General features: G+C 39.3%; 8 protein-coding genes across 12 annotated transcripts; 3 read left to right on the forward strand and 5 right to left on the reverse strand.

Moving 5' to 3' along the window:
- Window positions 1-319: 319 nt before the first annotated feature.
- Window positions 320-7,841, reverse strand: LOC130698604 (1-phosphatidylinositol 4,5-bisphosphate phosphodiesterase gamma-1-like). Its single transcript, XM_057521282.2, is given in 23 exon segments — window positions 320-782; window positions 840-910; window positions 913-946; window positions 1,023-1,066; window positions 1,128-1,223; window positions 1,285-1,405; window positions 1,474-1,613; window positions 1,680-1,794; window positions 1,865-2,096; window positions 2,160-2,410; window positions 2,484-2,681; window positions 2,747-2,803; window positions 4,378-4,555; window positions 4,647-4,828; window positions 4,899-5,040; window positions 5,109-5,281; window positions 5,344-5,540; window positions 5,608-6,065; window positions 6,136-6,251; window positions 6,321-6,506; window positions 6,572-6,873; window positions 6,932-7,081; window positions 7,279-7,841. Coding segments are annotated over 23 exon segments (3,807 nt in total). The 5' UTR covers window positions 7,472-7,841; the 3' UTR covers window positions 320-611.
- Window positions 3,245-4,360, forward strand: LOC130698599 (endocuticle structural glycoprotein SgAbd-1-like). The gene is made up of 4 exons (XM_057521275.2): window positions 3,245-3,272; window positions 3,335-3,391; window positions 3,452-3,928; window positions 4,004-4,360. The coding sequence occupies exons 1-4, from the start codon at window positions 3,261-3,263 to the stop codon at window positions 4,214-4,216; spliced, it is 759 nt and encodes a 252-aa protein (XP_057377258.2). The 5' UTR covers window positions 3,245-3,260; the 3' UTR covers window positions 4,217-4,360.
- A 1,198-nt stretch (window positions 7,842-9,039) lies between the features above and the next one.
- LOC130698596 (uncharacterized) lies at window positions 9,040-10,144 on the forward strand. Its single transcript, XM_057521271.2, has 2 exons — window positions 9,040-9,297; window positions 9,360-10,144. The coding sequence occupies exons 1-2, from the start codon at window positions 9,064-9,066 to the stop codon at window positions 10,017-10,019; spliced, it is 894 nt and encodes a 297-aa protein (XP_057377254.1). The 5' UTR covers window positions 9,040-9,063; the 3' UTR covers window positions 10,020-10,144.
- A 62-nt stretch (window positions 10,145-10,206) lies between these two features.
- Window positions 10,207-12,599, reverse strand: LOC130698586 (HIRA-interacting protein 3-like). The gene is given in 4 exon segments (XM_057521256.2): window positions 10,207-10,628; window positions 10,708-10,908; window positions 10,973-11,012; window positions 11,015-12,599. Coding segments are annotated over 4 exon segments (1,917 nt in total). The 5' UTR covers window positions 12,533-12,599; the 3' UTR covers window positions 10,207-10,470.
- A 62-nt stretch (window positions 12,600-12,661) lies between these two features.
- Window positions 12,662-15,006, reverse strand: LOC130698593 (uncharacterized). The gene is made up of 6 exons (XM_057521267.2): window positions 14,820-15,006; window positions 14,385-14,602; window positions 14,105-14,309; window positions 13,546-14,043; window positions 13,210-13,489; window positions 12,662-13,143 (listed from the first exon to the last, which is right to left on the reverse strand). Exons 3-6 carry the CDS (start codon window positions 14,164-14,166, stop codon window positions 12,796-12,798), a joined length of 1,188 nt encoding a protein of 395 aa, XP_057377250.1. The 5' UTR covers window positions 14,167-14,309; window positions 14,385-14,602; window positions 14,820-15,006; the 3' UTR covers window positions 12,662-12,795.
- A 1,152-nt stretch (window positions 15,007-16,158) lies between these two features.
- On the forward strand, window positions 16,159-19,939 carry LOC130698605 (coatomer subunit beta-like). Its single transcript, XM_057521283.2, has 11 exons — window positions 16,159-16,560; window positions 16,626-16,886; window positions 16,959-17,151; window positions 17,218-17,336; window positions 17,438-17,566; window positions 17,631-17,893; window positions 17,954-18,262; window positions 18,326-18,548; window positions 18,610-19,122; window positions 19,181-19,422; window positions 19,490-19,939. Exons 1-11 carry the CDS (start codon window positions 16,180-16,182, stop codon window positions 19,746-19,748), a joined length of 2,892 nt encoding a protein of 963 aa, XP_057377266.1. The 5' UTR covers window positions 16,159-16,179; the 3' UTR covers window positions 19,749-19,939.
- LOC130698598 (START domain-containing protein 10-like) lies at window positions 19,807-21,821 on the reverse strand. 2 transcript variants are annotated; one of them, XM_057521274.2, is made up of 9 exons: window positions 21,449-21,821; window positions 21,257-21,375; window positions 21,044-21,196; window positions 20,807-20,954; window positions 20,594-20,746; window positions 20,398-20,525; window positions 20,204-20,326; window positions 20,030-20,142; window positions 19,807-19,961 (listed from the first exon to the last, which is right to left on the reverse strand). In XM_057521274.2, the coding sequence occupies exons 3-8, from the start codon at window positions 21,194-21,196 to the stop codon at window positions 20,059-20,061; spliced, it is 789 nt and encodes a 262-aa protein (XP_057377257.1). In that variant the 5' UTR covers window positions 21,257-21,375; window positions 21,449-21,821; the 3' UTR covers window positions 19,807-19,961; window positions 20,030-20,058. The 2 variants fall into 2 exon arrangements, with proteins under 2 accessions (XP_057377257.1, XP_057377256.1); XM_057521273.2 differs by having other exon boundaries at window positions 19,807-20,142; window positions 21,449-21,820.
- A 337-nt stretch (window positions 21,822-22,158) lies between these two features.
- On the reverse strand, window positions 22,159-25,192 carry LOC130698588 (mitochondrial disaggregase-like). Of its 4 annotated transcripts, none has more exons than XM_057521261.2 (16): window positions 24,852-25,192; window positions 24,706-24,790; window positions 24,527-24,602; window positions 24,336-24,417; window positions 24,171-24,272; window positions 23,978-24,102; window positions 23,799-23,913; window positions 23,633-23,733; window positions 23,494-23,571; window positions 23,352-23,438; window positions 23,217-23,291; window positions 22,998-23,157; window positions 22,869-22,939; window positions 22,715-22,782; window positions 22,600-22,651; window positions 22,159-22,543 (listed from the first exon to the last, which is right to left on the reverse strand). In XM_057521261.2, the coding sequence occupies exons 1-16, from the start codon at window positions 25,117-25,119 to the stop codon at window positions 22,187-22,189; spliced, it is 1,902 nt and encodes a 633-aa protein (XP_057377244.1). In that variant the 5' UTR covers window positions 25,120-25,192; the 3' UTR covers window positions 22,159-22,186. The 4 variants fall into 4 exon arrangements, with proteins under 4 accessions (XP_057377244.1, XP_057377243.1, XP_057377242.1 ...); XM_057521260.2 differs by having other exon boundaries at window positions 22,869-22,942; XM_057521259.2 differs by having other exon boundaries at window positions 24,706-24,793.
- Window positions 25,193-25,215: the final 23 nt, after the last annotated feature.

The following is a 25,215-nucleotide window of genomic DNA, read 5'->3' on the forward strand; positions in this document are numbered from 1 at the left end:
ATGCATATCAGCAGGTGTTGTATATCAACTGCTTAAAGTGGATTCTGCACCACTCACAGAAGAAATAATAGGCTTTGGCATTGCTGGGGTGGTTTCTATTATTGCTCTGATGTATGTGTCACTTAGAGTACCTCTTCGCATATACTACTCTCCAAAGTTTGATGACTTTCTTGTCTTTATGCCCCGATTTATACCATATGCCACAAGAAAACTGTGTATTCAGCCAGGTCAGCTTGCACCACCTGCAAGCACCTCAGGATTCCTTCCTTGGATTAATCTCCAGCACATACATACAGAGACTAAGCAAAAGATGCTGATGGATGGTGACAAGTTTATATTGCCAATGTATTACAACAAACTGATGGGTTATTAACACCATATGATTGTAAATCAGCATTCATTAATAAATATGAATTAACCAAACTAAATCAGTTGAGTATATAAAGGCACCAATTTGACAGAGCACTTGATGAATGGTCAGTTCTTTTCTTGTTCGTCATCCCAATGTTTTTGAAATCATTTGATGATCGTGGTATATGAATGACTGAATGCCCTTTAACGCACTCGCCCTTTCCCTTATACGGACTTCATGGAAATCAACTAGGGCATGTCTACTTTTCACGAGTACGATTAAAATCTTCAAAAATTTGGGATTCGATTTCGTGGAATTCCGCGCGAGCTTCTTGCGCTGCTGCCTCGTCGCCTCTCTCCTGTGCGTCGATGATTTGAGTCCGTAGTTCGCGAAGCTTGTCCCTTTTCAATAGCACCGAACTCCCCTCATCCTGTGGTAACATTTTAGCCATTAAAACTGAATCTCTTATTGCACGACGTTTCATTACCTTTCTTTTGTGGAGATCAAGGAAAACAAGTAACGAAGCCATTTCGAGAAGTTCACTAAAGCCATTCTTTAGGGAATACTTCGGAATCCCCGGCGAATACACAAAAGCTGCGCAAAAGTAATTGCATTACGATAAGCTTCATAAATATGTAGTAAAAGAAATTAACAAATTAAAAATGCCTACCGGGTACGTTGCTTGCGCAATAAGATGAGAATCGCCAAACATATCTACGGAAAAGAATTCACTTTCTTGTAATATTATTTCAATTGACTGTTAAAAAATAAATACCTATATCGTAGACAGCAAAGCGCAGGAGCGCCAAGGAGGGGCAAGAAACTTCGAGTTGAAATGTTTCATCCCAAACAGGATTAAAACCATTATCAGCTGTAAAATAATTACTATTAGTATGCAAATAACCTTATTATTGCTTTCTCTTTCTTATTACTTATGATCTTTGTGGTGTGTTTGTTGTTAATGTTGTCTTGCTGGTTTCCAATAATCTCAATTTCTACGCAAGGACTTACTATCCCTCGTTTGGACTTAGTTAAATGACGGGCTGCTATGACCTAAATGCAATAAAGTTTTGTAAACGTTAGTTTTTCTAACGAAATTGTATGGCACCGATGATGTTTACCTTAACAACGACAACGACAGGTTCTTCAGCAGCCAGTATCGAGGATTCAGGGGAGTTCTTCAGCATAAAGCTTGGCTTCAATACATAACCACATTTGCCGTTTTGCAAAAACTTACCCTCATTTAACTGCATGCTTTTATCTGTGAACAAAACAATAGATAAATCGCTAATGCGAAAGCGAATACAGAGCAATCGTAATGACCAACCAGGGGTTTGGTAATTTAATGCCGCCATTTGGGAACCAACGTTCCAAAAGGGAACTGGACAATAATTGCTAGAGTCTATCCGCTGTCCTTTTGGGTAGACACGGCTGAACATCACCTAATAACAAAAACATGTACTGTATGTGTGCAAAATGATAAGTTACAAAAATGTTTTGAGATCAACATACCTGGTGGTACCAGAGAAAGAATTTTTGCTCTTGAAGCATCAACTTTTCCGCTTTTTGCTCCGGGAATGAAGACATTTCATAAGGATTCCGCCCCTCACGTAGAATGCGTTCCTGATTGAACGTCACTGCTCTGCAATAGACTATGATATCCGAAAGCTCCTTAGCAATTCGCCACGTTAGTTCAATTTCTCGATGCATATTCTCACGGTCGCTACACCGCTGAGCGACGCTCCTTTACAAAGCATAAAGCCATTAGAGAAACACCACAGAATATAATTGTAAAACACGACAATACTTGATAGTGTTACACCAATCGATAGCATCATCCTTAGATTCTACACCCAATTCGATTGGCTCTGTGTGGGACGGAGACTTCACCCGGAGTAGCCATTCGGGAATAGTTTTACGAGCCAGAACATTGTCTCCTATGGTATCAGGGGGCGAATGTGACCTGGCTGGAGAATGTAACGCTACTAGCTCCACAGAGGCACCCGCTACATCGTAGCTACCTTTCTGCAAATCACCCAGTGGCGTAACATCTGTGGACTGAAATTAATATAATTTTAAACTAAAGTGCAAGCCTACTGCCTTTGATCATCATTGTCTGATAAATTCTCACGTTTTCATTCTGCATTTCTTGGGTAATGTCAATTTCTTGCGTATAATTAGCTGGGAACAGAAGTTGCTTGCGACCTCCATAGTCACCCCGCCACCAGCCGTTATCTTCTTTTTTTACGTTGTAGATAATAGCGTGTTTGCAAAAACAAAGCTCGTCTTCCTGCTGACTGCGGTAATCATAAAGAGCTTTCACGGTTACCTATTTTAAAAGAAAAGTTAATTCTCGGCAACACATCGACATTATTGGGGCTTTAAAACGATTACCCCAGTCAAAGCGTTAGAATCCATGTAACCAGGTGCATCTTCACCATCTTGTGGACTCTGGAGAAAAATTTAAGAAACATAGCCGTTTTTAATCTAAAACTTCAAAACAACGAAAAACTAACAATAAAAAGATTCAAAAGTGTTAATATTACTAAATCACTGTCGGTTTTTGACATTAGCAAGGTCATTTCTTCTTGTTAGGATGCAAGCCGAATAACAGACTTGTTAACATTCTTGTCGTATCTGTCCGACCAATGTGAACATCCCTTCCTATTTTTCTAGGAAGTAGTCATTTCTACTTATTGAAAGTTCAACATTCGGTTTCTAGAACGATCGTTCTTGAATAGCAAAAAGGATCAGTTAAGAAACGGCTAGGGCAATAACTTCAAACAAACCAGTTCATTCTCAATATTCATGATCAAAGCGCAATGACCTTTGTAGGGCTTACGTTGAAGTATATAGAATGAGACAGGTATGCCGACCGTCTTCAGTCTTACGTCTTCAATTGGCGACAATGAATCGATGGGTAATACACAGAACGAGATCTTTTTGGCCTACGAAAAACGTAACAGTCTATGTTTCTTTTAGTTTGTTTTGTTCGCAGTTTGCAATGCTGTCAGTGGGATTGACGCGCGTCCACAGGAAGTACCTCCTTTTTAATTTTTTACTTTTACCGCTTTAATACTTTATTTCTATCTTTTCTAGCGTTACATAATGAAGCCAAATAGAGATATCCCTCACTTCGTAGGTGGTATCCCAGTACCTTTGGTTGGCCAAAGGCCTGTTATGCCTATGCCTTCGCCAATGCTACTGGGTTTACCCGTCCCTCTAGCAGGATCAGTTATTCCATTAGCACTCTGGCCATACTTCAATCAATTCAACCCCTTTTTCATTTCAAACGGGATCTCTAAGCAGCGGGAAAGCACCCCAGTATCGATTTCTACATCCACGAGTTTGGATTCTGAGAATGAAATGACGACTTCTATCCCTATGAAGTCAGAGGAAAGTACTGCAGCTCCCCTAACCGCTACGCAGGCCGACCTTCCTTCACCAGTTCCGATGGCAGATTCAGGGAAACTAGCAGATACGGTAAGCCAAGCGGTAACACAACCATCTGTATCTACTCCGGCATATTCAACGTCACCGTCATCATTAGCCATGTCGACTATTCCGGTCATTACGGTAAGTTTAGCTTCAACAAGCACATATGCATGGTTTAAAGTAACTGCGCTTTCCTAACTATTGGGAAAAATTTAGATTCAGCGAGACGGAGACTACGACTTTGAATATAGCGTGAATAATCAAGAAAGCGGGGATATGAAAAGTCACGGAGAGAAACGATTGAACGGTGTCGTGACGGGATATTATTCGCTTGTAGATGCGGACGGGATGCTGCGCAAGGTCAATTACACGGCTGATGCTAATGGCTTTAGAGCGACAGTTAACAGGCTACCTATAACCAGCCAATAGATCGACTATTCAATTATCACGACGTCTACCGAAAATATAATGGAATTCTCTTTTGTAAAAACACAACGATTATACCTTAGAAACTGGAAAGACGTGATGAATTAATAATCCGGAAATTAACTTAAAAATATACGGTAAAAATGACGTAAAAATGAAATTACCACTCCACGTTGACGCACGATCTCCTCTGTTACTGGGTAGCGAAGGCGAACCTTACGGTAGAGGGGATTCTTTTCGTAATAGCTAACCAAATCGATGAGGCTCTCAAACTGGGCCGTTCCAATTATGTACAATCGGCCCTCTTGCTTTATGCGGCAATGTTTGATTTTTCCTTCGGCCCTTTGTAATATGAAAATGGTCCATTAAATATTTTCATAAAGAAGCTAAGGCTAAGCAAATAAAGATTTGTGAAACGTGAAGCTAAATGTACCTGAATGAAATGGAAAAGGTATTTAACTCTCGCTCACTTGGCCTGACCAAGAATGCTCCATCTCTCGGGATCCAACGAAGTAGTTCTTCTGCCTTTGCTCGCACGGTTGTCGGATGGTACCAATCCTTGCTTTCATGGGTACAAGGCTGAGGAACAGGTTTATTCAAAACGATACTAAATCCCTGTAAAGGACATTCAAGTGTTCTTTCGGTAAGCGATTCAGAATATACCATCAAATTATAGTGGACTTACCGGACTTCGAAGGGGAAGAGTTTTGTAGTGAACAACTAAACTGTACAAGCTGTCGTAGTAGTTGGGTTCTATCAGATAATATTTCGTTCTTCCCCACTCTTGTCGAGTGCGTATGTGACAGTGATAGACCTTCTCTTGACGCCTTGAATATTTAGAAAGAATAAAAATATCGTGGTACGATCAAGTGATTAATACAAGTATGTGACTTACCAAAAGGAAAGCGAAAAGTCACCGACGAAGTTGCCACTCTTTCGGACAAGGAAAGCTCCGTCACCTAAGGAGGGTCCATATTGTTGTAATAATTCTTCCGCTCTAGTTCGACCCCCTGCCAGTCTACCATGGAACCATTCCTCGCCAAAATGTAGCTCGTATTCCGGAACACCCTTCAGCAGAAGCATATAAAGTTTAGATACAAATTTATTAAATTTTGCAAAAAAATAGCTACCTCTCGCAAGGTCTGTTGGGCTGTATCAGAGACATCGTCGTCTGCTTCTTCCGGCTCGCTTTCTTCCGGATGAACTTCTGTGTAGAACATTTTGGCATCACTTAGAACAAAAAAGTGCGAGACCCATTCTCTCTCTAGTTTATCTTCTAAATACAATACGCCATTTTTTTCTGAGTTAGAGAGATCCAGATCTTTTACTTGTGAAAAGAAATGATAAATATGATAATGAGCCAATTTAGACTGAGTTAATTAGATATAACATACTACTACTGTCGTCAACGCGTCCTCCTGAAGGCATGGTTTCATCAGTTGAAGTGTATGTGGCGCCTTCAGGTAGTTTTTTGTGCTTCAATAGAATTTTCTTTCGCAACGCATCGGGTGAAGGCATATAAGTTTCATTTTTTTCAAGAGGCAATGTGAGCAGCATCGAACCAAAAATCTCTTCAAAAATTTTTGCCATCTTTCTTTGTTGTGGAAGTGTGCAGTGGTCTTCAATTGAAAGAATGACTGGGTAAACAGACGCACTAAAAGCGTGCTCTTTGATCGTTTTAACTACGTCTAGGAAGCGAATTTTGCTTGTAATAGTATGGCCATGGTAAATAAAAGGCATCCCATCAGGACCATCCCAACAATCTAGCTCTATGCAACGGCAACCTTGATTAAGGCAACGTGCGTATGCCTCGACACTAGATATACTAGAAAATTGGTCGCCTGTCAAATACCTTATGGGAAAACGAGATATATTCCAACAAATGGTTCTATAAGAATATTTTAGATTGGAAATGCCGTTACGTGTTATGAGAGGACGCAATCCAATAATGAGATATTGGGTGGGTCATATCCTGATTGACAACGTTGTGTTGAGAATCCCAAAGCTCGTTATGATGTGAAAAGAGGTAACTCATAAACTGTAAAGAAATGAAAATAATAACCATGAACGTGAAAATGACCAAATTGCATTTCCGTATCTTTTTCACCTCTTTTGGAGTGAAATATGCAGCTTCGACGTTGCGTCGTGGATCTTGTACGAAATCCCTCATAAAGGCAGTGGCTGCATCGGCTTCCATCGGTGGGTCACCTTGTTCTGCAAGAAATCTTTGGAAATCTGCCAAAGATATAATGCTTCCATCCGTGGAATACTTGTGGAAGAAGGACCGGTACATCTGTGAGGCACAACTGAGTTTTGTTCAAAAAGCGACTTGATCACCGGTAGAAAGGCATTTTGTACGTTTTCGTCGTAGATGAGGATGTGGTAGAGGGAAGCGAATTCGTCGAAGGATAATTCGCCTAATCTTCGACAATCTACTTCATGAAAAGCTTCTTTAAGTCGAGGTTTGGTCATTTGGCAGTTTACTTGTGGCAAAAACGCTTTGACATCTTTCAACGTCACAGTTGTTCTGTCGGTAGTCATATTGCAAAATTCCTTCCATAGCCATCGCTCCATTTGCAATGGGTACGAGGATGTGAGAGTGTCACGGGACAAGTATCGTAGTCCCTTCACCCAAAGATCACATTCCGGTCCAGAAAGCGCTATCAACGAAATTTAGAACTGTGTCATATAGAATTAAACTAATCTAAAAGTAATTACCACAAATAGAAAGAGTTTTTAAGCAAAAATCTTGGCCGTAAAAAACTACATAACATCGATTTTCGTCGAATTTTCGGGCATCGTCTGGCCATCGTTCAAAATCCCGTGAATTTCTGCCAGGTCTTACTTCCTTGACTTCTCTCAAATCAACTGATATTGACAAAAGGGAAAAGTGTTCTGGTTAATGTACATGGCTCGTAGAATTCAATTACAAAACATGATTTTTAAAAAGCTTAAAAAAAAGGTTCTTGAACCAATCTTGTTTTTGGAAAGCTCAAAAGAAATGTATGCTAGATTTACACATTAGTAAACAGTTGTGATCTACAGTAATATTACAAAAACATTACCAGCCCCTTCGAAGACATTCCTCTTGGTCATTGGTCTATACCACACAACTTGACGTGTCTCTCTTTTAACTGACAAAATCCTTCTGTCAGGATGTTTCTTCTGGAAAAACTTAGTGACAACGGTTCCTCTCTCCAATTGGCAAATAATGTTTTCCATTTCTGGAAGCAATCCGCTCCCATCAGTTTCATTCATGGTTCACCTGATTTGATTATGTTAGCGACGGATCAAAGAAGGGAAAGATGGAACACTCCCTCTGTCTCACGGCAAACGGGAGATAACTAGGTACCATACGAGACAACGGGGAGGACTCAAATTGAGGCAAAGGCTTATTGATTCTGGCAAATTACCAGAAAAAGTAAGCAGGATGTAAATAATTTATGTACCAAATAAGTACTGAAATCTTGATTTTCTACAACATTAATCTACTGTAAGACTCGTTCACTTTGAATACTGATTATAACGTACATCTTTAAAACAGCTGACAGCCAGTTAGTTCCAAAGTCTCTTTGCTGCTGTCAACTTTTTTGGCCTGGAGGAATCAAGTTTTAAAGCGTGGTAGTCATAGCAAAGGCTGAAGGGCGGGGCTTAATGCAAACATGCCTGCCCTGCCTTTCAAATGCTCAGATTGAATTTATATTTCATAACCAACAAAGCTAAAGTTATCATTATCAATGTTACAAGAAACCGAAATTAAAAAAAACAAACTATTATCGATACAATAACCAGTTGTAAGTGGATATCACAACAATTAGCTTATGTAAAATGTATTACTGTATTATGCTTGCCAGGCTAGCCGGTATAGTAATTAATAACAACATTCAGAAACTGTGAAAGAATTATAAGATATCAATAAAACTAATAACTACCATTCGTTTGAACTCTTTGCTTGACGAATGGCTGGAACACGGCGGTCGTCCCTAGTGCAGATGACAGTAGGCAACTCTACATTTCTTTCTCAAAGCGTCAAAATATAAGAAAAGATGCCTTACTCGTGTACAAGCGTTACACAGACGCCTTTTCTTTTCGATTATTACAGGATTTAACACGAAAATAAATGTACTATGGCAAAACATTTAATATAGCCGCCATACCAGCAAGGCGATGGAGAACGCTGAAGTGCCTTACATTACGGCTACCAACTACAGGACGATATTATGCTTTGAATTCGTCGAATCAAATTGAAAGCGCTCCACTAACGGAACACATTACACCAGGATGTATTATAGAATACAATTTTTCTGTGAACGGTTTTATCCAGAGATTTGCAGCATATAAGCGCAGCTTTGCAAGTTAATTTTTCTTACGTCGAGCACTTGCCAATTCTATCATCAAAAACTATCTTAGCCGAGAGAGACGATTTGGTTGGGAAAAAGGGGCAAGTAGACGTGTTTCTCGGTAGATAATAATGTTGGGATTCTGGGTAGGATTATTGAAAAAGGATTTATTGGTGCTAGTGAAGGTCATTCCTAGAAAAGAGCGAGAATGATCTTGTCTATATATCTAAATAGGAAAAAAATGTTCTATCAAAATCAATTAAATGTTTCATCTCGTGACAAGATATTTGGAATTTTTAAATTAGAGATTCTCGGAATTTTTCTTTTTCCCGATAGCTTTGGCAAACAATGATTCACAATAGATACCATATATTGTATACGGTCTTATCTTTGTTTAGCAGTTCCCTTATCACTCTCATCCAGTCAATATCAAGTGTTATGCTAGAAAACAGCGCGAAATTAGCGACAGAGTGAAATAAGCAGTCAGTTTGCGACGTCAATGAAGTCACCATGGTTTTGTCGGCCGCAGAATTGGAAGCAGCTAGCACTTGTAAATTAATTAACGGCGATAAAGCTAAAATATTATCACTGTTGCACCTGAGGCAGAATACCGACAGTTTTCTTATTCAATGTCTTGCTGACCGTGAAATTCAAACATTAATTTACGTTGATGAGAACGTGTCCTCGAAATCAGCTTATCGTTACAACTGTGCCGTAGTTCACAATCCCCATGCCTGCGTTCATGTAAAACAATGTTAAAATATGTTTTTAAAATCATAACCTATTGTTACTTGTACCTTTTCCAGTTGGATGCTGTTAATGGTCACGGTTGGAATGAGAAGAAAAATCAACCTTATGATCCGAAGTTGAATTTGGGCAAAATTTTTGCTCAGCAGCATTCTAACCGTAAACTGGATAAGTCAGCTAGAAGCAATCACGAAAAGAAGCAGCAACAAATTGACCAATTAGAAGAAACCATACGAATTCTTCAAGAGGAAAACACTAAAATGAAACAGAATTACCTTAGCCGTTTAACACAACTTAACGGCGCAATTGAGAACTTCAGTGATAGTAACATGAAACCAAACAGTCAACAGGTAAATCAGCTCCAGCAAAAGATACAGTTGCTGAATTCGGATTTGCAGTCCCAGACGGCGGCAGTACGACTACTCAGAGATGAAAAGGCTAGTTTGCAAACTGTGATTAATAACTTACGAGTCATGTCACTTTCCAAGAACAATACGAACGTATCTGATAACAAGCGGACTGATCAACTTGAGCAACAGTTAAATGCGATGAGATTGGACTTGCAGCGCCAAAATGACTTAGTCAGTTCATTGACCGAACAGAATTCTAATTTGCTAGCTGCGGTTATGGAACCTCAAGCTAGGATACATTCCCAACGCGTTTATTCCCAATCATCCAGGACAAACAATGAGCAGCAAGGCTGCTGCATTATCATGTAAAGAGAGTACGATTAGGACACGTATATTGCCAAAAACGATAGGATGTGGTACGTTTTGCTGTCCGATGGTGATGCTGCAACCATATCAACCAACTGTTTTTTCCCCGTATTTCGTAATTAATGCTACTGAGATTTGTGCTTAACCACGTTTAATCATTATAATAGAAAAATGTACGTATTCTTCAAAATTAAACTGGGATGATATTTTATTTTAAAACTGATTTAAAAGTACTGATATGCGTTACGATTAACAAGGGGAGATATCTCTGTGATTTTAGTTGTGGACGTAAATGGTAATATTGCACGCCACAACGTGATCTTATAATATTATGGATGGGAAAAGTGCGGAAATTAACACTATTCTACCCACGGATTAAAAGTAAGAAATTGAACAAATGAGTTTTACGATGAAAAGAAAGGTTCTAAAAATTTGACATACGATACTGGAAGTTTCAGTCAGAATCCTCACTGTCGACGATGTTTTTCAATCGACCAAATATTTTCTTAAATTCAGGCGACTTCTTTGGTGACGTTTCTTGTTTTTTAGCGCTGGCTGGAGACGGACTATGACGAGTTGCAAAGAGGCTCGTTACACCTCGGCGAGATCTCCCTGTTTTGTTATAGAGGTAGAAATAAAAAGTAAATTCAAATTTTACAAGCAAAAAGGCTCTTGCTAAATATACTGGTACCATTAGAGGTGATGATGTTGGATGTATTGAGTTCCGAAACCTCCTTTTCTCTTTCCAATTTCTTCTTAAGTTTTCGGCATTCGGAAACTGAAGGTTTTCCCTTCAATCCGCGTTCATGAAGCAACTCCATTAGCTTTTGAGCCCTCGCTTTGTCATTTTTGCAATTTTGCCATAATGTTTTGTAGTTCTGCACACGAATTCCTGTAATTCACGTTCAGTAACAAAAAAAAAATTGAAAAACATTGTGATTTTGTTGCTTACTCACCCGCTTCTTTCAAATAGCGTTGAAGCCGTATTATACGCGGGTTGTCCCCGGGATTTTTTTTTCTTTTGTGGTTTCCTTTTTTGATGATTTTTCATCTTTCTGCGTGGCCTTTTTCTTCTGCGGGGAAACGTTTTCGGACTCTTCGCTGGAAGAAGATCCAGAAGTCGAGCAAACAGGGTGTTCTTCAACTTTGCCAGTGCTTGAATTACTTGTTTTACGGACCATTGGATCATCTGAGTCGCTAGCATTTCCAACATTTTCACTTTTCCTTGTTCCCTTGGCTTTTTTTTGCGGGACTTTCTTTTTTCTTTTCAAGGAGCTGAGAGTTGTAACTGAGTCTTCGCCACTTTCAGAACTCGAGCTGGATGGCAAAGCAACGGCGGTTTCAACATTTGAGGGATCCTCAACTTCACTGTCTTCTGAAGAGCTGCTAGTATCGGACGAATTATTGAGCTTTTCCAGAATACCATTTTTATCCAACACCTTTGCTTTTTTACCGCCAATTGGTTTGGAGTTGGAGCCTTTAGGATTTGTGTTGGCTTCCGTTTTAGTTGGAGAAATCATAACGTCATCCTGAACAGGCGATTTCTTTTTGCCACTCGCAGGACCTAGCTTTTTCTTGCCCATTGACGGACTAGATTTGCTGTCGATTATTGCTGGAACAGTTTCATTCTTCGTGGTGGATACTGGAGTGCCATTTTTTATACTGGAAGCCGGTGCTGGTGTATCCCTTTTTGATTTAACAGCATCGTCGGAGCTGCTATCCGACGAAATGTTTAGTTTTCTTTTAGTTTTGGCCCGTTTTTGCTCACTGCTAGTTTCCTCGCTTCTTTTTCTTTTCAAACTGCTTTTCTCATTCACTTTTTTTGTTTTGACTGATTTCTGTTTTTTAATATTGCTCTTGGGCGTTTCCCGTGCTTGCGCGAAACTTGAACTAGAATCAGATTCTTCTTGTTCAACAAGTGATGTTTGATCAGAAGCATGGGAATCATTTGAACCATCCATCATAACTTCCAATTTTGATTTGCTTTTTTTACTTTTATTCACAGTTACCTTTTTTCGTAACTTATTGTTTACCTTCTTTGCTTCTAAATTGGTATGCTGGATTGTTGAACGTACAAACTTGGCAAGCGGGACATCACTAGAACATGAATTGTCATCTGCTGATACTGAAACATTGGACGATGGGACTTCTAACTTTAATTCAAGTGGTTTTTTGTTGGAAGCCAACTTAGTTAGTGGGATATCACTAGAACTTGAATTTTCATCCATTGAAACCAAAACATTTGATGGTTTTTCATTCTGTTTCTCAGTAGTGTTTGAAGTTGAGCCATCAGTTTCATCTTCCGACAAAATGGATAACTGTGATTTCTTTTTCGTTACAAGGAAACTTAAGGGTAAATCTGAGCTGGAGTTCGAATTTTCATTTGCAATCTGTGAGGCAATTTTTAACTTTCGATGAGACAGGCTTTCACAATCTTTCAGGGGTGATTTTATTGATTCGGATTCAGATTCAGAAGAAGTACCCGAATCAAGGGCTTCCATTATTTCTTCACTCATATTACGTGTAGGTATCAACGAAGATCTTGTTCTTCAGCCACTGCCGAACTCGTGAATGAGATTGGCGGGAAAATGCAGCTTTGTCGTGACAGACCCGTCTGCTATTTTTTTTATCCATAGTTGCCAATGTCGTTATAGAACTCATTGTATTCTGTATTGTAAATTTAATAGTTGTAAAACGTAATTTTGGTATACCAGGCAAAGCTATTAGGATTAAAGCGTATAGAATTATTATTATTTAAAAATATTCAGCATAGAAGTATTTATGCTTTCGGCAGTTCTTTGTTATCTTCTTCTGCATCAGGTGACAGAGGTTCAATCGTTGAGGCCAATATTTGAACAATCTTCCGAGCGTCATCGAGCTTGGAATCTCTTTTCTTGTTAGTTGTTTCGTCTATAAATAACTGCTTAAACTGGCGTTTGACGCGACGCAGTAGATATCCAGAGTTCCAAATTCTCGTCATTTCCCGACTCAGATAAGACACAAGACGGGCCGTCTCTAAATTTGACGGTACCTTCCCATTTTCACTTAATCGAAGAGTAACTAATGCTTCATTAGGACGAATTTTTGTGGGTTTGAATCGCACTGCTACCAATTTGCCATCAACTTCCTGAAAATAGTTCACAAAGTTGTTAAGTAACGAACCACCGAAGTTATTCTGAACGGGGATACAAACCGTCAAACGTAGCTTAGCGGTAAGTTGAGGCGTTGATACACGAGACTGTTGAAGAAGGAATCCGGATTTTTTATCCATTACATACTGCAGTGGGCCGATTAGTAATTGTGTGTCTATAATATGCGAGCTAGAATTTTGTCTCATTCCGACCAAGACGTCGCCGTTTCTTTGAATAAATCCTATTCCTTCAACCGTAGCACTTGGCCTGCGCGGATAACTTCGGGATGAACTTTGGTCACGTTTACCATTCAATTCCTTAGCTTGGCGACCTGAATCCTCCCTGTATCATTTCAAATCATATACCTCCGTCATATTGAATGAAAAAAGACAATTTACCGCTGTTGTGATGACTCTTCCTCAGCAAATTCCACTTTCCTATTCTCAGTTTCATTTTCACTGAGCAGCTGTAGACTGTATTCCACCGTTCCGTCTGGCAGCACAACCGGGAATGGTTTTTGGGTTCGATGATATCCCGTAGCATTATCCTTTTTGGATTGCGTGATGTTAACGGAATCATACGTGACCGTCTCCGCACTGTCGTCAACATCATCCTCTTCAGTCGCCATAATTTCTTCTGGAACGGTTGATGATTCCTCAATATCATTAGAATTTTCAGTTACGGGGCTAAGTGTCGTTTCCTCTTCCGGATTTATTGCATCATCGTCGTCTTCATAACTTTCGGTATCTACTTCGGCAGCTTCATTCTTGAAATTGTCGGCAGCTCTTGCTCGACGGGTTTTCCCATCTATCACTTTTTCTTCCATTTTGATCGTGTTCGTTTTATTCAGTGCAACAAACGCCCAAGGAGATATTTTCATATTCGTACGGAAGGTACTGCAAACAATAACCGATTGTTAAACACATAGAGATAGTTATTCGAAGTTCATCAACTTACTTTAATCTTACAGAAAATGTAGAATTATGTGTAGCTAATGTTTGTGACATGCATTCAAGCATGTCATCCACAGCTTTATTTAATTGATCGGTATGGGATGATCGGGCCAAATACCGAACCGCGCGGATGCCGGGTTGTTTAGCCTTCTTCTGGTATACTTTCTTTTCATTTGGAGGACGACGGTTACGCTTACTGGGCCTCTTGCCTAAATAGAGTTGGATATTTAGACTGAAACTACACTCTTCATGGTAAACGGTTCAGTTAAGCATTCTAAACCAACCTTTCTGATTCAGCTGGTTGACGCGATTCTTGTGTCGTTTATTTGGACTCTTTTTTTCCCGTCCTGCTTGTTTGCAGCAATTAAACTTGAAATTTTTTCAGTTATGATTTCAGAGGATTCTACCCGATGATCCGGAACCAATTGCTTGACTGTGTCCTTTTTATCAATCACTGAGCTTGCGTTGGTTAAACTGATTTCTAACGCATTTCCTTTTTTTCCTAATAAAAATTTTAAAATATTACAATGTTTCTGTAGTCATTAAAGCAGCTAAAGAAAAAAGTGAACGCCATTTTGTTGCGAAAAGAAGACATTCTGAAATGGAACTACTGAAAACAGTCATGAAGAACTTATAGCGTTCGAGTTTCGTATGAGAGACTAAGGTTATTTCAAGGGTAAAAATCATGGCGTTACCAAAAATTAACTGAGGGTTCTTACCTTCATTTAAGTGGGCCAAACCAGGCGAGAAAAGCAAAACAGCTAAACATAGAAGGAACACTCCCATTGCGAATTATATAAAGAAAATTTATAAACGCAAAAGCAATGATGAAATTTTCCTGTCTAGAAGAGAAAAATCTCTTGTTTACTGGTCGATGACTTGTAGCCTTTTGTTGACTGCTGGTCGTCATTCTTTTACCACGTAACACCGCAACAGGGCCTAGACGTGGAGAATCAGACGTTTCATTCCAATTGCCGATGGCGTCAGAAGGATGGCCTATGGTTTTGGTTCCTTTTCTTGCATGGAGCTGGCACTGTGTTTTCTGCTACTTCCAACGTGACAGGCGCAGGCGGGCATCGTGTTCCACTGCTACCTGCTCCAAGAGGATGGCCTCAATGCTTCGACATGGTTTCCGATGCGAGAAACCCGGAGGCTGGCAGACGAACATCTTCAAACAATCAACTATGCCATTTTCTCAATTACTGTTAACAAGAAAAACATGTTGTTTTTCCATATGTCACAGTGAGCTGCCTAGGCACCAACATATTTAATATTCCGACATTCACGCAGATAACGTGGTAGAACAATTTTCACGTTCTACAGCAGTTAACGTAGCCTACACAAATTTCCTTCCGTAATTTTAGTAGATGACGCAGATAAGACACCTACCTCTCTTAATCAGGTCGTATCCATTAATAGTTTAATATACATAAGACGTAAACGAGAAATACCGATGCATGCTGTTCTGGTTTTTAGATAATTTTATCACCTCAGTAACATTCAGTTGGGTATTATAAACGCGTTTTTATAACAATAACGATGCATTTCTGGTTGACTATTGCATCAGAATGTCAGGACACTAATCATGAGGCCAATACATGCTAGATAACTACCATAGACAAACGAAAAAAGGAGGTAAACATGACACAACGTGTGCTTATACTGAGCTGCTAGCGAGCCTTGCTTCTTTTAAACGTCATTACGCTCTGTTGCTGTTCGAAGTATTTGGGTTTAATTGACGAAAAGGGCAACGCTGCTCCACTGTTGCCACTTTCTCTTTAATTGGTTTTGTCGCTGACCAACTGACGTGGGTTATTTTCTGTCAACGTCAAAGGTTTCGTGAATTTCCTTCGTTTCGTAAAGATATCGTTCACATAGAAAATAAAACAAGGAATTGTAGAAAAACGATACAAGGCAAGTCTCCGTCTTTCTTCAACCGTTTGTCAATGATACCTAAGTAACAGTAAACATATGATAGTTTTAGTTTAGATGCAGATAGCTGTCATAAAAACATTACATCAAGCTTCAACCGGTCAGAGTTTTGTAATTCACGTATCGTTTTGTATTTTTCTTGTTTAGATGTCTGTGACCGAGCAACCTTGTTATACTCTCATCAGTACACCAGATTCAGACTATCCTTCTCAAGATCAACTCAGAAAAGAGTTAGAAATTGGGGATATCAAAGCCAAAATTGATGCCTTAAAAAAGGTCATTTACATCATTCTGAATGGAGAGAAGATTCCAGGAATCCTCATGGCAGTTGTCAAATTTGTGCTTCCCTTGCAAGATCACAATGTCAAGAAACTTCTATTAATATTTTGGGAAATTATTCCAAAGACTTCACCTGATGGAAAACTTTTGCATGAGATGATTCTTGTTTGTGATGCTTACAGACGAGACCTTCAACACCCAAATGAATTCATAAGAGGATCAACCTTGCGCTTTCTTTGCAAACTTAAAGTAAACCAATTGTATAGTGTCATTAATTCTTCAACTGAGCTCTTTGTGGTTTTCCCTCTTTAAAGGAACCTGAGATCCTAGAGCCGTTGATGCCGTCGATCAGGTCATGTTTGGAACATCGACATAGCTACGTTCGGCGCAACGCTGTCTTGGCTATTTATACAATTTACCGCAATTTTGACTTCCTTATCCCCGACGGACCAGAGTTGATTGCCAATTTTTTGGAACGTGAACAGGATATGTCTTGTAAGCGCAACGCATTTATGATGTTAATTCACGCAGATCAAGAGAGAGCTCTGTCATACCTTACTTCCTGCATTGATCAAGTAATTAAGAAGTTGAACATCCAAGAAAGTTTGATAATTAAGTTTTTTTTTTTTTACTTTTCTGTGTATCAGGTTCATTCATTCGGAGATATTTTGCAGTTGGTCATCGTTGAACTAATTTATAAGGTGTGTCACGCTAATCCTAGTGAGAGATCGCGTTTCATACGATGCATCTACAGCTTTCTGAATGCCACAAGTCCGGCTGTTCGCTACGAAGCCGCTGGCACCCTAGTAACCCTGTCGTCTGCACCCTCAGCTATTAAAGGTTATTGATCAATACTCGTATTAAAAAAAATTCAACATTAACCTTACATCACCTCTCCTACCGTAGCTGCTGCCAGTTGCTACATCGAAATTATCCTAAAAGAAAGCGATAATAATGTGAAGCTTATTGTACTGGACCGCCTAATTGCTTTGAAAGAGCAACCAAACCAAGAACGTGTTCTGCAGGTTGGTTATCTTTTCATTAATCCTTACCGTCCTTATCCCTACAACAACTGGGGAAGAGATAATATTTAATTAAAATTATATCGTAATTCTGTTGATCTCAGGAATTGGTGATGGATATCTTACGTGTGTTGGCAACTCCGGATTTGGAAGTAAGGAAGAAAACACTTTCCCTCATTCTAGATTTGGTTTCGTCGCGCAACATCGAAGACATTGTGCTGGTTTTGAAAAAGGTTAGAGTTCCAGCATGTCGTTGTAATTGGAACAAAATTCCTTCTAAAGCAAATTGGTTTGTAGGAAGTAACCAAGACGCACAACACAACGGAGCACGAGGATACGGGAAAATACCGCCAACTTTTGGTGCGCACTCTTCACTCGTGTTGCATCAAGTTTCCTGATATTTCCGCTACCGTTATACCCGTTCTAACCGAATTCCTTTCCGATACCAATGAGCTGGCTGCAGCCGATGTTTTGGTTTTTGTTCGCGAAGCAATTCAAAAATTCGAGGGACTCCGTGCACTTATAATCGAAAAGCTGCTAGAAGCCTTTCTTTCTATCAAGTACATTTTTGTTTTTGACCAAAATCTACAGACGTTTTTGTTTTTAATTTTCGTTTTAAGATCGGTCAAGGTGCATCGTGCGGCAATCTGGATCTTGGGCGAGTACGCAACTTCGACAGATGACATTCGTTCAGTCATGTCGAAAATACGACAATCGCTAGGTGAAATTCCTATGGTGGACGATGAAATCCGGAAAGCAGCTGGAGAACAACCCGATGGAGAAAGTCCTGCTACGCAAAGTAATGTCGCCACTAACCCGACGGCTCCCAACGCTCGCTTAGTCACAGCAGATGGTACCTATGCCACTCAGTCTATCTTCAGCACTGCCGCAACAACCGCCAAAAAAGAAGAAAGACCTCCTCTTCGAAAGTATCAAAATAGATGAAACCTACACTTCTACTCATTAATTATTAAACGTGCTGTCGTCCCTAGGTATTTGATGGAAGGTGATTTTTTCATTGGAGCATCAATGGCTACAACTCTAACCAAACTAGCCTTGCGTTTCGTGCAACAAACTTCCAACACGCAAACCCAAAATCAGTTTTGTGCAGAAGCCATGCTTGTTATTACGGCAATCCTTCATTTGGGCCGTTCTGGCTTGCCACAAAAACCAATCAGTAACGATGATGCTGCAAGACTAGGGCTTTGCCTTAAAGTAGGCTACAATCTCGAGAACGTCTATGAACAGTTCAACAATTTTTGTTTTGTCATTAAAGGTGCTGTCAGAACGATCACCCATCTTGGTAGAAGTCTTTACGGATGCCTGTCGTCGTTCAATTTCGCTTATGCTAGCCGCTAAGGCTGAGGAAGAAGCTGCTGCCCAAAAGAATTTAGAAAAGAACAACCGATCAGTCCAAGCTGATGACCTCGTCTCGTTTAAGCAACTTCTTTCTCGTAATGAACTAGGAGGCCTTGAAGACGTTTTTGAATCAAGTTTGTCTCAGGCCTTGGTGGGATCAGCTCAACGAACCGGACTGGATCTGAGCGTCTCGAAACTGAACAAGGTGACACAGTTGACAGGATTCTCTGATCCAGTGTACGCCGAAGCTTACGTCAACGTGAACCAGTATGACATCGTTCTCGATGTATTGATTGTTAATCAAACGGCCGACACGCTTCAAAATTGCACGCTGGAACTAGCCACTCTAGGTGATCTGAAACTCGTTGAAAAGCCGTCGGCAATCATTTTAGCCCCACATGATTTTGCTAATATCAAGGCCAGCGTTAAGGTATGTTGTTTTGATGTTCTGTTATTTCAGGTTCGTTAATCTTTCCGTGCTGATCTAGGTCGCTTCAACAGAAAATGGAATTATCTTTGGAAATATAGTCTACGATGTGACTGGTTCGACGTCAGACCGAAACGTTGTTGTTCTCAATGACATTCATATCGATATTATGGATTACATAATGCCTGCCAGCTGTACTGACGCCGAGTTCCGCCAGATGTGGGCTGATTTTGAGTGGGAAAACAAAGTCACTGTTAACACCAACATCAATGATCTAAATCTCTACTTGCAACATCTGCTCAAGTAAGTAGGGGGTAAGATTTTTGCTTTACCTAGCTTAACTTAACTTGTAATTTTCTTGTTTGTGTAGATCGACAAATATGAAGTGCCTGACTCCAGAGAAGGCTTTGGCCGGTGATTGTGGATTCATGGCAGCCAACTTGTATGCTCGTTCGGTCTTTGGAGAAGATGCGTTAGCTAATCTCAGTCTAGAGAAACCGTTTGGTAAACCTGACGCGCCAGTCACCGGACACATTCGAATTCGAGCTAAGAGTCAAGGAATGGCCCTTAGCCTTGGCGACAAAATTAACACAATTCAAAAGGCTTCAGTAAAACATGTTGTGGCTTAAATGTAACCGCAGTATTCTTCACGGTTGCTTCCAAAATTTCATTCATTCTTTGATTCAATATTATTCCCAAATTAAAATGTCTATTTGTTGCAAATGTTTTCTCTCATCTACATTCTTTTAGGAATACGTGGAATGCAGTTGTTGATTAGTTTTTCATCATCAATATAACAGTGGGCTATGTTATATTAAAATGTTGTTCACAATCGCTCTTTCCTTCAAAATAATTAATAAGCGCGACATATTTTCATAGTGACAACCAAATGAAACGAAAACTAGCATACTTGTGCACGGCTTTCGAAAGTGCTTTTCATTAAAATGGTACCATCTCTTTGCTATCTCCATTAGTTCCTTTGTCGTTCAACGGGATTTCGTCATTACCATTTACAGCAGACTCCTACGCAATTGTAAAAACAACATATGAGTATGGCGAATTTGAACATCTGAATTTACATTACTTGCTCGACTAGCAGTTTTGGATGGTCCATTTGTTCAGGATACAACCAAGGTTTGAAGCCTGGACTATGTAATTGTTTCCATTCTAAATATCCTCGGCAAGCTTTATGCAAAGTTTTCATCATCTGAGGTAGCAGGAATAGAATAATTAATAACTTTCACTTCTTACAGCTACTTCTAACATCCACCACATTACCTTGGGGGCGAAATACTGGGTGCCTTTATTCACAGCCCAAGTAGGGATTGCTCCCCGTGGATCCGTTGCCGATACATAGGCAAGCGTTAGGCCCTTGGATTTTCCTGGCAAGGGTTCGATAACGTAGCCTGTTTATCGAAAAAGTCATTACGATAGAATTAAGATATTATATACTATACGAATAAAAAAGAAAAACCTGTAATGTGGGATACTCCTCTGATGAAGTATTTTTTGGGTGGAAGGTCCTTGTGAGTTACGGAATGGTTCAAGATAGAAATTTTCTTGGGTGTGGCTAACCACGAACGCTGAAGGACGAAATCGCGGTTTTGAATTGGTGGTGGACACGACACTATATCAAGCAAGCTGTTGTAACTTTGAACCACTTTCTCTCACATGCCAAAATACTTACTGGCATAATAACCAACATCATTATTTGGATTAATATAGCCTATGGTGTAAGATGCAACCATACATGTATCCCACACAGGTCTGTACTCTCCATCCATTAAGAGGTCAAACAATAGCCACATATCAACATCAGGGAATGTTGTTTTCACCTAAAGAATAAAAAATAACCAATAATAAATGACCAACGCTTACTTGCCTATACTTTTTGGAGTAAAATCATTTATTATTTTAACCTTACTTTGACAATTTTTAAGTCTGTGCTGTTTGAGTGTTTGCTCCACACGTTGATTTCTTCATGTTGATATTCCAATTTCCAAGAGTTATCTGATACCATTTGCCAAAGTTTCTCAAAATCTTCATCAGCTGTAACTTGAATCATGCCAACCTCCATCTTAAGAAATTTTTTCAATACAAATTCCTCACTGAAAATATTCATGTAGATTTAATTCACCTTGTTTGACTGTGTATGCCCAAAATTTGGATGTCGCAGAAGGACGTTGCGATATGCACAACTATTGGTATAGCTTTGATATCCACATTAACTGCTTCAATTACACATGGCTCAAATATCTGCAAACAAGAAATTAAACTCATGTTATGGCTCTCTCGCATAGAAGTAAATTAGGATTCTAGTGAATGTTACCAGATACAAATGGTCCTTGTAAATGTGTTTAATCTTTTTGAAAAAGCTTAAAAGAAAACTTCATATTTAGTAACTGAGTAGAACAAGTTGCATATCAGACTTCTTTGGTTGGTCCAGTTAACAATAAGACTGCTAGCCCGCATGAATGTACGAGAAAAAGGGAATGGCCTTCTCCGTCGCTTTGGCCTTGGATTACACAATTTAGATCCCTAAGTCGGTAATCTACATCATCAACAAGCTTTCAATTGAAATGTGCGACTGCCTGCTACATTCGTAACTTTCCTCTCCTTTTCAATGTAATTGCCAGTTGTGAATTTCAGCTGTCAGCGGGTGATGTGCGTGACGACCGACAACGGTTGAGGGAGATCTAAACAACATTATTGCAGGTTATCCCTAAACACATTTAGACAGACGTCCCAGGTTCAAAACCCTGTTATCTTATTCTCTGAACGAAGCCTTTATGTTCAATAACTTACATAAAGTCTAATATTTCTTTAGTAACTAAAAGGTTAATCTAATAGGATGTAGGGCTTGGACTATGTTCATATTAACAAACAAATATTAACCAATTTTGCTTCGACTGGGTCGCGATAACATGACTAACCGCTCAAAGTTCCTCAAAAATAGTTCAAATCCATTTGAAGATCTTATTGGAAAAACAAACCAAAATTAACACAAGATTGAAGTCTAGAATAGATTGGGTCAAAGAATTTCAATAAAAGAGGAATTTCTATTGCATTATGAATCTACATTTTTTTGCAAGCTCCCTTTCCCATTATCTGCTTTAGACAACAAATCCCGTACGGGAGAAGCCAATTCGGTAAATTCAACACTATCTTTTGTTTTAATACGCAACCGAATTTCTGGTTGGCGCGCTGTTTCACTTGAAGATCCGTCGCCATAGGAAACATAGAGCTGAAGTAAAGCACCGCGTGGAAAACCGTAAAATTGCTGAGAGTTGGAGAGTAGGCTCACTACATTCCGTTCTACTTCATACTTGATACTCCGGGCTCCATACGCTACGTTGTACCCAAGACAAAGTGCATCCAGCACCTGTCCGTCCCATGACACATCCACCTCATACCGATCTTTCGCCTGATTATTAACAAATTAAATCCTGCTTACTGCTTATCACTTACAATATATCTTACCTTTTTGGCCCAAAAATCTAATTCCCTTTGGACTAGCTGATGAAGTTCAGTTCTATTTAAAAGATAAAAAACGTATTTAGTTTGGGGTTTTAAAAATACGTGCAATATCTCTTACCTGGAAAAAGGGAAAAAGAAGACAAATTCGTTGATTCTCCCCAAAAATTCATCCCGACCGAAGTGGCGCTAGAAAAAATAATAGTAGTAAAGTGAACACAATTCCGTAAGGATTATATCTATACAGAGTTCAAATTATATGAGGTTCCAAATACCTTGAGTATCGGACGAACAACGAAATCACTAAATTCTCGAGATATGGAAAGTGTCGTGGAAGGAATTTCGTCTACTAATAAAATGGAAAAATTCAAACAACCAACAACGGTGATCCCATAGTAGCTAACCTTCTTTATTGTTGTTTGCGCGTCGTTTCGATGCCATTTCAGCTTCATGGCGTAGTCGTAAGGCATGATCGGCAATTTCATCATTAGCCAAATTTGAAGTCATGATAAAAATCGCATCTTTGCAGATCGTTGTTTTGCCTCGTCCATCTGTTATTCTTCCCTTAACGAAACAGACAAATATATTTATGTATGATTTATATGGCCAGATGTAAGCAATACTTCATCGAACAGCTGCAGTAGAACCGTTAATACATCAGGGTGCGCTTTATCTACTTCATCCAGTAGTACAACGGCCTAAAAATATCGGTAAACTGATTTGACGCTCTTGCCATAATCGAATACTTAGAAGCTTACATCGGGGCACTTTTTGAGTTTTTTTGTCAACTGCCCGCCTTCTTCATAACCGACATATCCTGGTGGAGAACCGATCAACTTTGCAACCTGAAAAGCGAAAAGGGTAATGAAATGCTAGCATATTAGGTAAATCCATATTTACCTCATGTTTGTTTTGGTACTCCGACATATCTAAGCGAATGAATCCGTCAGTATTTTTAGGATTCAAATACGTAGCTACCTAAAAAAAAATAGCAAATTTAACGAAAACGGTACAGACAGATCGAACAGCAGCCGTTTACTTGTTTAGCTAACTCTGTTTTTCCAATTCCAGAAGAACCAAGAAAAAGAAAAACCAAGGGATGCTCCTCATCAATCCAGCCACCTTCTTTTCTGCGGATAGCTGTTTTTCAACACGTGACTACTTAATGACATAAAAGCCAAATATGGGAATTGAGATGACCGTACCTGATGCAACCGTGGCGATGGCCGCCTCTTGTCCAATAATTTTTTCCTTTAAACGCAATTCTAGCGGATATCTGCGCCTCTCTTCTGCCGCTTTTTCCTTCATTAAGTCTTCATACTAAATAAGTTTTAAAAGTAATCCTGATCATTTAAATTACTATATAAGAAAAATTTGCAACTACCTTTGCAATATAACTCTCTAAAAGCTTTTTCATAGCATCACTGTTGGCGTAATCGATTGGCTTGTGTCCGCTAAGATTCGGAAGCGATGGATTGCAACCCCCTTCGAGTAAAGCAGCCACACAGGCTACATGAGAATGATAATTTTGCGATAACGATTGTTGGAAAGATGAAATCATACTAGTTTTTCTTTACCGGCATCGTCGATAATGCAGGCATAATGCAATGCAGTGCATCCAGTGAATGTAGCCCGATTATTAAGACGGTCTGAAAATTCTTCTTCTCTCATTTCCATGACTTTTGCCAAATCAAACAGATTGATTAACTGTCTCAATTATTTGTTGTCTGATATATTGTTACCATCCAACCAAATAAGCCCCTTTTCTCGTGCTTTCAAATTGGCATTGCTAAAATCGTCCCCTAAATCTGAGTTGGCTCCACACTATAAATAAAGAAATGTGCAATCTTACATATAAAATATGTGATAAAATAGTGGGTGGATATTTATACTATGGTTTTTTGTTTTGCTTTTTGCGATAATGATCTGTTACCTTTAATAAAGTTTTTACAACATCAACATTTCCCTGAACTGCTGCAATATGTAGTGGAGTCCATCCTAAGGGATGCCTGAAAGGATTTTTGTTTAAGTATAGAATTTGTGTAAGATAAAGTAAACAAATCAATAAATAAAAAATAGAATGAAATAAATAAAACTAAAACAGTGATGAACCTTTGGTTGGGATCTGCACCATTTCTGCAGAGACGTTCAACTGTAACAGCATTTCCTTTTCTAGCAGCTTTAAACAGTGGATGTTCTTCTATGGAAATTTAATTTTTTTGAAATAATTCTTTAAGATCTGTGGATGTACTATATACCATAAGGTTTACTGACAAGTTTGTCATCCTCCTGCTTTGCACAGTGTGCTATTACAATGCCAAATGCCATGAAGGGTAACGCGCCAAACTTCCTCTTTGGTGAATTCTCCCGAGAGCGTGAATTATGGTTGAAGGTTTGTCTGGAGAAGGAACTTATAGAAAAACTGTAAGGCAACCAAGTTGATTGACGCTGACACCAGAATAACTGGAATGACTTTGTTTTGGGTAGGTAACGAAATACTCTTAGAGCGTTTTGAAAATTTTGCATGTTGTTGCGATGCTTAGAGCATTTAAACACTTTTACTTAAGCGACGTCTTCTGACGTAATTCTTTTCAGAATCCTCTAGGCTCGAAGCAGACGACA

This window comes from Daphnia carinata, chromosome 3 (assembly GCF_022539665.2).
Source record: "Daphnia carinata strain CSIRO-1 chromosome 3, CSIRO_AGI_Dcar_HiC_V3, whole genome shotgun sequence".
Taxonomy (NCBI): domain Eukaryota; kingdom Metazoa; phylum Arthropoda; class Branchiopoda; order Diplostraca; family Daphniidae; genus Daphnia; species Daphnia carinata.

Bases quoted from the DNA above. Each gene is read 5' to 3' on its own strand.
- LOC130698599 (XM_057521275.2), top strand. The intron at 3,392-3,451 runs GTACCTCCTTTT...TATCTTTTCTAG, and splicing joins TTGACGCGCGTCCACAGGAA to CGTTACATAATGAAGCCAAA. The intron at 3,929-4,003 runs GTAAGTTTAGCT...GGAAAAATTTAG, and splicing joins CGACTATTCCGGTCATTACG to ATTCAGCGAGACGGAGACTA.
- LOC130698596 (XM_057521271.2), top strand. From the start codon at position 9,064: ATGGTTTTGTCGGCCGCAGAATTGGAAGCAGCTAGCACTTGTAAATTA. The intron at 9,298-9,359 runs GTAAAACAATGT...TACCTTTTCCAG, and splicing joins ATCCCCATGCCTGCGTTCAT to TTGGATGCTGTTAATGGTCA.
- LOC130698593 (XM_057521267.2), bottom strand. From the start codon at position 14,166: ATGCTTGAATGCATGTCACAAACATTAGCTACACATAATTCTACATTT. The intron at 14,044-14,104 runs GTAAGTTGATGA...TATTGTTTGCAG, and splicing joins ACATTTTCTGTAAGATTAAA to TACCTTCCGTACGAATATGA. The intron at 13,490-13,545 runs GTAAATTGTCTT...GAAATGATACAG, and splicing joins GAAGAGTCATCACAACAGCG to GGAGGATTCAGGTCGCCAAG.
- LOC130698605 (XM_057521283.2), top strand. From the start codon at position 16,180: ATGTCTGTGACCGAGCAACCTTGTTATACTCTCATCAGTACACCAGAT. The intron at 17,894-17,953 runs GTACATTTTTGT...TTTCGTTTTAAG, and splicing joins GAAGCCTTTCTTTCTATCAA to ATCGGTCAAGGTGCATCGTG. The intron at 19,423-19,489 runs GTAAGTAGGGGG...TTGTTTGTGTAG, and splicing joins TACTTGCAACATCTGCTCAA to ATCGACAAATATGAAGTGCC.
- LOC130698598 (XM_057521274.2), bottom strand. From the start codon at position 21,196: ATGGAGGTTGGCATGATTCAAGTTACAGCTGATGAAGATTTTGAGAAA. The intron at 20,747-20,806 runs GTAAGTATTTTG...TGCTTGATATAG, and splicing joins TGATGTTGGTTATTATGCCA to TGTCGTGTCCACCACCAATT. The intron at 20,327-20,397 runs GTAATGTGGTGG...CTGCTACCTCAG, and splicing joins CCCAGTATTTCGCCCCCAAG to ATGATGAAAACTTTGCATAA.
- LOC130698588 (XM_057521258.2), bottom strand. From the start codon at position 25,119: ATGCAAAATTTTCAAAACGCTCTAAGAGTATTTCGTTACCTACCCAAA. The intron at 24,603-24,705 runs GTTCATCACTGT...AAATCCTTTCAG, and splicing joins GGTGCAGATCCCAACCAAAG to GCATCCCTTAGGATGGACTC. The intron at 22,783-22,868 runs GTATTTGGAACC...TATTTTTTCTAG, and splicing joins TTGTTCGTCCGATACTCAAG to CGCCACTTCGGTCGGGATGA.